General features: G+C 25.2%; 1 protein-coding gene across 8 annotated transcripts in view; it reads left to right on the plus strand.

The window, feature by feature from the left end:
* Window positions 1-9,313, plus strand: part of RapGAP1 (Rap GTPase activating protein 1) — a 753,456-nt gene extending 744,143 nt beyond the window's left edge. For 6 of the 8 annotated variants that reach the window (XM_075373977.1, XM_075373959.1, XM_075373993.1 and 3 more), the window contains one exon: window positions 1,046-6,813. In XM_075373977.1, coding sequence (XP_075230092.1) covers window positions 1,046-1,189 — 144 coding nt within the window. In that variant the 3' untranslated portion in view covers window positions 1,190-6,813. Of the gene's footprint in view, window positions 1-1,045; window positions 6,814-6,840 lie in introns of those variants that run through there. The other 2 variants (XM_075373968.1, XM_075374012.1) reach the window with 2 other exon arrangements.
* The last annotated feature ends 616 nt before the right edge of the window (window positions 9,314-9,929 follow it).

Below are 9,929 nucleotides of genomic sequence, written 5' to 3' on the forward strand. Positions count from 1 at the left end.
TCCTTGCTTCTATTGTTATGTATGGTGGGTCTTTTTTGTACCTCTCTCTCATTACATATTCTAGGGCGCAGTTGAAGAGCAGTGAGGATAGTCCATCTCCTTGTCTTAAACCTGTTTTGATTAGGAATGTTTCTGATATTTCTCCTCTGAATTTTATTTTGGAGTATGTGTCAGTTAATGTTAGTTCTATCATTTTTACTAGTTTTGAGTGTAATCCTAGGTTTCTTAGTATTTTCAACATTGATGGTCTATGAATTCTGTCTAGGCTTTTTGGAAATCTATGCATGATATTACTAGTTGTCTTTGTTTCATTTTGTGTTCATCCATTATTAATTTGAGAGTGATTATTTGCTCAGGACAGCTTTCTCCACGGTCTAAATTCCCCCTGATATTCTCCCAGTTCATTTTCAAGTTGATCTTTTATTTTATTCAGTATTATTCTTGAGAGTATTTTATATGTGTAATCTAGTAGTGAAATTCCTCTGTAGTTTTCAGGGTTGGTTTTGTCCCCCTTTCTTGTGTAGTGGTGTATGAGTGCAGTAGTATAGTGTTTAGGTAATTTTTCTTCTTTCCAGATTTTTTGGAGATTTTCTAGAAGAGACTGTTTAGTCTTTTTGGAGGAATATTTTCAAAGTTCTGCCACTGTCTGGTCTTCCCCTCTTGCTTTGTGATTTTTCATTTCTTTTATTGATTGGTTTAGTTCTTTTGATGTTGGTGGATTTACTTGGCTTTGGTTTGATTTGATAAGTGTGTTTGTGTCAATTTGGAAGAGTTCTGTGGGTACTTCACAATTTAGTTTTCTGAATTATTTAGCTAATATTTCTGCATTTTGTTTATTATTGTGTGAGGATTTACCATCTTCATCTTTTAGGATTAGAGTTGGCGGTTTATATTTTTGTATTTGTGTTATAAACATTCTATAGTATTCCCTAGTATTATTTTTATCGCTTTCAGTGGTCTCTTGTTCAATAACTATTTTTATCAGTAACTAGTATGAAGAGAATACTACAGTAATGTATTTCATCCCTTGTTTTTACAATTTCAGACTTGTCAGAGGGAGATTAAACGATTAAGAGAAAAAGAATTGCAGTTGCAGTCGGATCTTGCTTCAGCATCGAAAGAAATTCTCAGGTTAAGAGAATTATTAAAGGATTATACAACGACAACTAGTGAGGGATCTCCTGTTTAGGACTGCCTACAGAGGTACATTGGTGGTTAATTGCAACACTACCACAATTCCCCTGTTCTTTAGTTATTTATAGACATATTTTTTTTTTTGTTATATGTATTCTCTCAGTATTTAGTTTAACTGTGTAAAAAAAGTTTTATTTGTTAATATTATTTTAAAGGAAAAAATAGTTCTTTGTGAATGTTCAATCTGGAAAAATTGATGTTAAGTTATGAAGTTATGTATACTTATATTTATTATAATAGTGATATTTTTAAAATTAATTTCAATGATCTGATATCAAAAGTACTTTGTACTTTTCATTCATACTAGTCAGTCTCAAGAAATCAGATTTATAATATGTGTACAGATTCCAAATAATTTTATGTGTAGTATGATGCATAGTTAAATCTAAATACATTAAAATAATATCGTCTAAGATATTGAAATAAATGTTTCCATTGCGTTTAAGAAAATTCAGAAATATTTTTTTATCTAGCCACAGTTTTGGAATTCAAAGAAAATAAAAGGGATTATTTTAAATAATCATAAAAGCAACACAAGAATTAATTAAAGCATGTCTGAGATCTTAATAGAAAAAACTGATTAGATATAAATAAGTGTATTACTTTTTACTTAATTACTGATGTGTTAAATATTTCTAGTTTTTTGTTTTTTTTTTTTGTATATTCTTTATTTATTTATTTCATTTAGTGTTCAAAGGTATTCATAAGTTTGTTTATATCTGTTATCTAATAAATAGCAAATTCTTATCTGAATATGAGAAATTTCATTATATAAAAGGGATATAATACTAATGGTATTTGTATATAAAATTCTGTCACTTTTGCTGTATAGTTATATATATATTTATCAAAATTTGTAGATTAGTATAAAAGTTAAATCTAATAGAGTTCTAAAGAACTTTTATGTGTCAATTCCATTACATAGCTGTGAACACTTATATGTTTGTGTGTATATACGTATATATGCATGTGTATGTGTATATAGTATAACAGATAAAAAAATAAGGTGTAATAATTATTGTATGCTAAAATTTGTTTTATTTCCATTGTATTTGTACAGATGAAATTTTAGGTGTAAGGGGGATTGTTGAAGTTTAGTGGAACAATTGTGTAAATAGTAGGAGAAATTTATTTGACAGGTTTTGAGTCAATAAGTGTTCTGTACCTGTAGTTAGCGATGAGGTTAAAGTTCAAAATATCTGTAATATATTTATAAAATATAAAGCTTTAAATTTTAATTAACCATGGTGGTGGGTTCTAAAAAAAACACCAAAGTATATCGGTAACCATTTTATATGAGTTACCATGTGATAATAATATGAATTCTGTATTTTTTTTTTTTAAGTATTGTTAAATTTCTATAATTTATTAATGTATTATATCTTCCATATTAAATAATTACAGTATTGTCTTATTATTAATGAGTAGTAACATTTTAACATTTTCAAATAGTTATTTTCATTTTAAACATTATAACTAATTTTAATCTATTAGTTTAAAACACGAGGACTTGTCAGTGACAGAATGTTTGTTACATATGCTTAGTATTTCCAGACTATTTTTTTCGTAGATTTTCTTTATTAAGACTGTTTTATCAGAATATAGACTTAAAGCTATAAATTAATTAGTTTTGAAGCATTAATGTACTGGAAAATCTATATCAAACTTCTTATTGTATTTATATGTATTATATATATATATATATATATACACACGTATTTGTTCAATCATTCCAGTTTTGAAGTTAAAAATAAAACTCTGTAAAAGAGTTTTTTTTAATTAAAAATAAAGCTCTGTGTTTTTAATGTGAAAAAATCTTTTTCTTTTAATCTTGTAACTGTAGAATGTTTCATTTGAGTTATTGTTTAATATACTTCAGTCTGGTATTGTTAATACTGCCAATGTCTCTTTTTAAAGATGATTTCCAGGATATTTTAATTTCTTCCATTGTTATCATATAATTTTATAAAAACTTAAAATAATAGCCTTCTTTCAGTTTTTATGTCAAATGTATTGTATTAGATCATTTGCTACTAATAAAGTAAAATAAAAATTAATAAACCTTAACTAATAATTACTATGATTTATCTTTTCTATTTTCACTCAACGTCAGTTTAGTATAAATATATGATTTTATGTTCTTACTGAGGTGTAATTTAGAATAATTTTTCTTGTCTGTGTTCTTGCATGGCAAATGGACAGTTTTACTGTAATGATGTATAGAACATAGTTTAGAAATAAATGTCTGGAAACTGATTTACAAAAAACAAATTTTTTGCATACTATTTGAATTGTTAAAACTAATATATACTCATCTGTTTTTATAATGAAGTAACAACTTTTCTTATTTTGTAAAATTTGTTATTTATATATGTTTAATGTAAGGCTGTAATTTCCCATGAAGCAGATATAAGATGAATTATAAATTAGCTTTTCACATGTTACATAATTTAAACAAAGATTATTCTGCCTTAAAAATGACAGACTAAATACAGTAGGCAGTTGGTATGTCAGACTTAGGTTAACTAGTCCTGATTTAGTACAATTCATTGTACCTCAGTAATAAAGTCCATCAGTTTTATGTGGTCATTCATATTCTATAGATTTGAGATTTTTTTTTATTATGTTTAGCAGCAGCATAGACTAGAATATATATGTAATTAAGCAGGTAGAATCTAAATCTTGTTTGTGTGAGTGCTGTTTCAGTATATAGTGCAAATCCATTAATTTGGACTTCAGATTAATCCAGATTGTTCTAGGCTGATTCTGCATAATTTCTTTAAAATTTAACAAAAAAAAAAATGAATGGAGATATAATATATAAGAGTAACTCTCTTTTGAATGTAGTATGCCTCCATTTAAACATTAAAAACCACTATTATGGGACACTGTAGCATGTGAATAATGCAATTTATTTTTAAATAAATCCATTAACTCTTTGTGACTTTTCAATCTCTATATTTTCCTTGGACTAGATTAATCTAGAATAAAAACAAATATATAATAAATTTTATTTAAAGTTTGTATAAGTAGTTCAATAAAGAAACCAATGAAATTAATATTTGAATAACTTAATTAAATATAAAATCAGGATATTAAATGTAATTTCGACAATCCTCAATAACATTGATCCAGACCATTTGTAATGTAAGCAAGTCTGTAGTTGGTTTTTAAGTATATTTTCATATGAAACTAGACTTCTTGAAAACATAAAACAACTTCATGATATTTATAAAAAGTTGTGAACTTGAAGTAATAAAATTTTAATGTAATGTGTACATTAAAAAAATTTTCTGTCTGTCTGCTTATTTGTGGGTTATTTATTTCCAGTTTTCTTTGTGATTAATAATATTTAATAGGGTGGTTTTTAATGAGCTGAGTTCTTGCTTCGTTCTGTCTTTTGAACAAATTGTTTTCCAGCACACCTGGAATTTAAATATTATAGCATGACATGTTTAAAAATATTATTTAAATTAAAATCTATTCCTTTTTTAAAATAAACATCAGCATAGATTTGTATTAAAGCTACTTAAAAAATTACTTGCTTTGCAATTGTATAATAATTTTACTTATCAGATTCATTGTGAATAAACTTAATTTTAATTTGTAGTCATGTTTTTTTTTTAGTTTCAGAAAAACTTTTAACTGTGATAAAATTATTTTTCTTTGGCTAGTTATTTGAAATAATTTTTGGTTTTAAACAGTCTGTATTAAATTTGTGTTTGATGTTGTTATATGTCTGCTTTAAGCAATTTCAGCCACTTTCCAATAACATTCTTGTAATTGTTTATATTTTACAATTAATGATAAACTAATAATTTAAATGGAAGCAAGTATGCCGAAGAGGCAATGTAGACTTACATATTTTATAAAAATAAAAATATTTCATAGATAATTGTATATTTTTTTTAATACAAAATATAAAACAAATTAATTGAAAAATAACAATTTTTGGCTAAAGCATGTGTATTTCAGTTTTTTATTTTAATTTTAAAGATGAAGTGGTTGATAATGAAATGCACTGTCAGCCAATGGTTTTGTTACCCCTGAACCTAAGTAATTAATGCTTTTTTCTTCTTTTTAATATATTATTATTATTATCTCATATTGTGCTCTGTGTACAGTTTATAAATGTGTGTCTGTTATTATTTAAAAATATATATATATATTATACATATTGACAATCGAACCAACATAGCCAGTATCCTTTAATATGAAGTAGTTGTAGATTTTTTTTGTTAAGCACATACCAAAGCTAACAATCCTTGTGATTTACGTGGGAAACTTTTATTGTCCATTAATATTATAAGCTTTTATTAATAATGAGTGTATATAAATTTATGTATAAGAAAATGATTAAAAATGTTAAAACAAAAATATATGTTTACTGTGAGATATTGTTCAGAAATAATGTGATCAACAACATTGTTGATAATAGATTTGTTATTGATAATGAAATTATAGAGACTTTTAGAGTTCAAAATATTATGTTTATAGTTGAAATATTTAAAATACAGATGTTTAAATAAATTCTGCAAATATATTTTGTCATATTTATTCATAGTATGCAGATTTTCTGCTGATCTGGCACTCGGTATTTGTGAAACTTTTGAAGTATGTAGAATATAAAATTATTGTATGATAATAGATGTTTTTAAAAAATGGAAAATTTATTTTTTGCAATTTTTTTGTTTTGTCTAATATTGTATTTTATTTATTATGATTCTATATTGTTAGATAAGTATGTTACTTTTTAGTAAAATAATACTTATTAACTTAAAAAAAAATCGTAGTATTTAATTTTCAAAAGCTAACTTAAGTAATATATTAATTTATTTCCCAGTAACGAATAATTTTTACCTGCACACATTTCCAATAAATTATAAGTACATCTGTTTGTAATCTTAAACTATTCACTTTGAATTGTTTGTATTTGTTGTATGAATTTTTATTTTTCTAAGTGATTGTTTAGCAAAGTGTAAAAAAGAAAGAAATTGTATTAAATGAAAAAACAAATTTAAAAAAACTAGAAGTTAAATAGTAGTTATAAAATAACTATGTTGTGATTTAATGATATTTGTGTGATCTTATTTGTTACTGGAAACAGTGTGGGGTTTGCTTTTATCATGATTTTGTTTTTTATAAGTTTTTAAAAATTTATTCTTGAAAATGTGTAATTTGAAAAAAAAACTTTATAAAATTTAAAAATGAATAAATTAATTAATTTTAATTTTTAATTTTTTAATTTTAAGCCTTTATAAAATTTTAATTATTTAAGGAAAGAAGAGAGGGATAATTTGAACCTGTGAATAACTTATGGGAGGGTTTCAACTATCTTAAACAGAATTTAAGAAAATGATTGATGGGAAAATATTAGACCTTTTGCTATTTTTAGTATTTGTTATTTATAGTGAAAGGTAATGTGGAAGATATTTACATAGTATTAACTAACCTAACTTCACTATTTATATCGTCTTTTTATTGGTGTCACTGAAAAACTGAAAAACAGCCTCTGTTACATATTAACATTAGTATGTCTACTTTTATATCGCAAATATCTTTAATGTTGATTTTTTGAAATTATACTTCAACGAGTCAGTAAGCTCGATTAAAGTTTTAGTCAGTTGTCATTCTTTTTCTGCCTAGAATCCATTCTGAAACATTGTTGAACACCATTGACCAACATTTACAAGGATATTATCTCCAGCCTGTAACCTCTAGAATGACTACAGCTTCATGATAGTTGAGTATTTAATTCTATAAGTTTCAAAACATTTTTATCTGAAGTAAATGTAATACTAGAATATTATTGCGAAAGTGTGATTTACTAACTTTACTAAAAATTCTGAATTTGTAGAATTTATGAAATTACTATTTTAGTGAATATTATTGCACATATAATAAATTATGATTCAGTACTGTAATTTGATTATGTAATAGTATACCAAGCCCGCAAAATAAAAGATGATAACAAATGGTGACAACAGTAAGTAAGATTTTTTCTTTTTGTGTTCAACCTGTCTGTTTGTTTAGCGAGTATGTGAAATTGGCTAGAAGTAATTAAAAGCTGTGTATTAATAAACATTAACTCATAATAGATGAAGTTACTAAAAACCAGAATATTGTGAGCATTTGTAAACACAATGTTTCACTTGCTTTAGTGTTTGCAACTCTTTTTGAATTATGTCGCTGAAGTTAAGATAGATAATAAATTATTATCTAATATTGTTCATTTTCATTTTACATATGTGTTCAACATAATTAGTGAATAATGGTGGTTAATGTCGCTCATGTTCAAGTTCAAGTTCATATTACTTTATCCAGAAAACATTATCTAAGTGTAAGCTGCCAATTGCTGCTTACATTGTAGCCACACAAAATTATTCCATGTCTAGAATAGAAATTTAAACTTGATTGAATTGTACTGTTATGTGCTACTAAATGCCTACTTTCATATCATCATTGATATCTTAGCCCTTTCATTTAAAAATAAACAATTTTGTTATAAAATACCACATTTTTTACTATTCCCATTGATGACTCTGCTATTCAAAATTTCTCTCAAAATTTTTATGGATCTTATATTAGAACAGTATTAGAAAGTTTTATTTATATTTCCACTGAAAGTCCTAATTTCAAACTGAGATCTATGACAAATCTTTAAGATTTTTTGAATGATTGTGAAGGTGAGTCACAGACGTTCACTGTTAGAGATGTGTCCATTTGATACCATTCAAAGAGCACTATATATATAAAGTTAGTGCATAAAATTGCAGAGGAATAAATTAACAAATGCCTTTGGGTTCTTTATTATTTGTTTAAATTAAAGATTTTTCACCATATACAGTCAGATTCAGCAATGACTTCACTCTCACTCAGATTTTTGGATAGAAAATTCAATAGATATTATATTAGAAAGTTGTATACAGGATGATTAATTTAAGACACTGTTGGTATCTCTAGAACTAGCAAAGATACAAAAAGATTAAAGTTGAAAATCTTCTGCATTCCAAAACCTAACCTTTCTGGTTTAAGTCCAATAAAATTTCAGAAAATTTCACATTTACTTGTTTTTTTAGGATGTCTTTAATTACATTTAACCTTGATTTTTTAAGATTAATTTTAGATCTCATGTAGTCCAATTTAGCTGTTGTAAGAGAAGTCTTAGAAGTAAAATAATAAAACCTCCTCATCTGAAAAAAAGTTCTCTTTGATTCAAATATAAAATAAAAATAATTAATATCCTCCAAAAATCAAATAAATTCCAAATTTTCTGAAATATTATCTGACAAATTCGAAATAACTAGGTTTGTATATTAAAAAGATCTTTGAATATGTATATATTTTCCATTTCATTATGAAATGAAATGGAAAAATTGGGAATACGATTGAAAAAATTTATGTTGGTCACAATAGAGAAAATTGGAATGGATCAAAATGTGTAATGTATTTTTTAAGCTCCATTTAAAAAAAAAAAGAATGAATACCTACTGTTCTCTCTTACAGTTCAAGAAATCCCAATGACAGATCTTGAGTCAGTCACCGTCTAATGTACCATTAATTAAAAGTAAATCAATGGAATTGAGCAAAGACCAATTCATTACAGATATAAACATAATGGAAAAGTATAACTATTATTCATAGCATAAATTGATCTGTGTAAATCTGTAATCATGTAAACTTTTTTTCTTTAAATTTGGCTATTTTATCATCACTGTATGATATTCTGCGTATAGCAAAGAATATAGGCTTCCTCATAAATTTCAGTACATGTGTAAAAAATGGAAACAAAATATTTCTTATGAAATATAACGTAAGAGAAAGAAGTTAGAAAACCATACATTAATATTGATGGCTAGATTTTTAGATCCATTTAGTGCTTTACAAACACATAATTTTCCAAGTTTCTCATATTTTCTACAAAACCAAAAACTAGTGTCACTCACAATTTATAAAAGAGTTTGATGCTGTACAAAATGTAAAAAAATTCAGTAATCATATTCTCTCAAACTACATTCATCTTGATTTTTTTTGGGGGTACTTTCATTTCCATTTTTCTCAGTATTGATTTCTTATTTTCTTTTAATTTAATTGAAATTTATTTTCAATTTCATATTCATTCATGCAGTGTTTTAATATAAACTTAATGATCTTATCTATTAAAGGATATTAAAATTAATATAATTTTTTGTCAATATTTTCATGATTATTTTGATCAAGTGATAAAATATTTTTATAACTTAATTGTTGTAATAAAACTACTTTAATAATTATTCTAATAAATTATATTTATGAATAACTATTTTTCATGCATATGATGTTACAAAATACTATTTTTGTATCTGCTTTTCTAATACTTATTAGGTGATAAAAAACTTTATTTCAAACGGCTACTATTATGAAGCAACTCACTTAGTAAATTCAGCTTAATATTCTGCAGGCATATAGTAACTTAATATGTATATAAAAAACAAAACATCAATCTACTCTACACTAACTATTAATATATATAAAATCGAATATCTGTTTTTTAATTTGTGCAAAATATAATTGGATTTTCTTCTGAATGGCATATGTTTAATTTAGCATTGTACTACTTTCATGAAACCTACTTTTCCCTTTAAATATTGCTTGGTTTTGCTGTAGTAATATAAAAATACATTTTTACAGAAAACGTTTTAAACAATAAACCAGTAAATAAAACTGTAATTTTGAAAGTACAGTCTAATTTCATT

Source organism: Lycorma delicatula, chromosome 1 (assembly GCF_047948215.1).
Source record: "Lycorma delicatula isolate Av1 chromosome 1, ASM4794821v1, whole genome shotgun sequence".
NCBI classification, from domain to species: domain Eukaryota; kingdom Metazoa; phylum Arthropoda; class Insecta; order Hemiptera; family Fulgoridae; genus Lycorma; species Lycorma delicatula.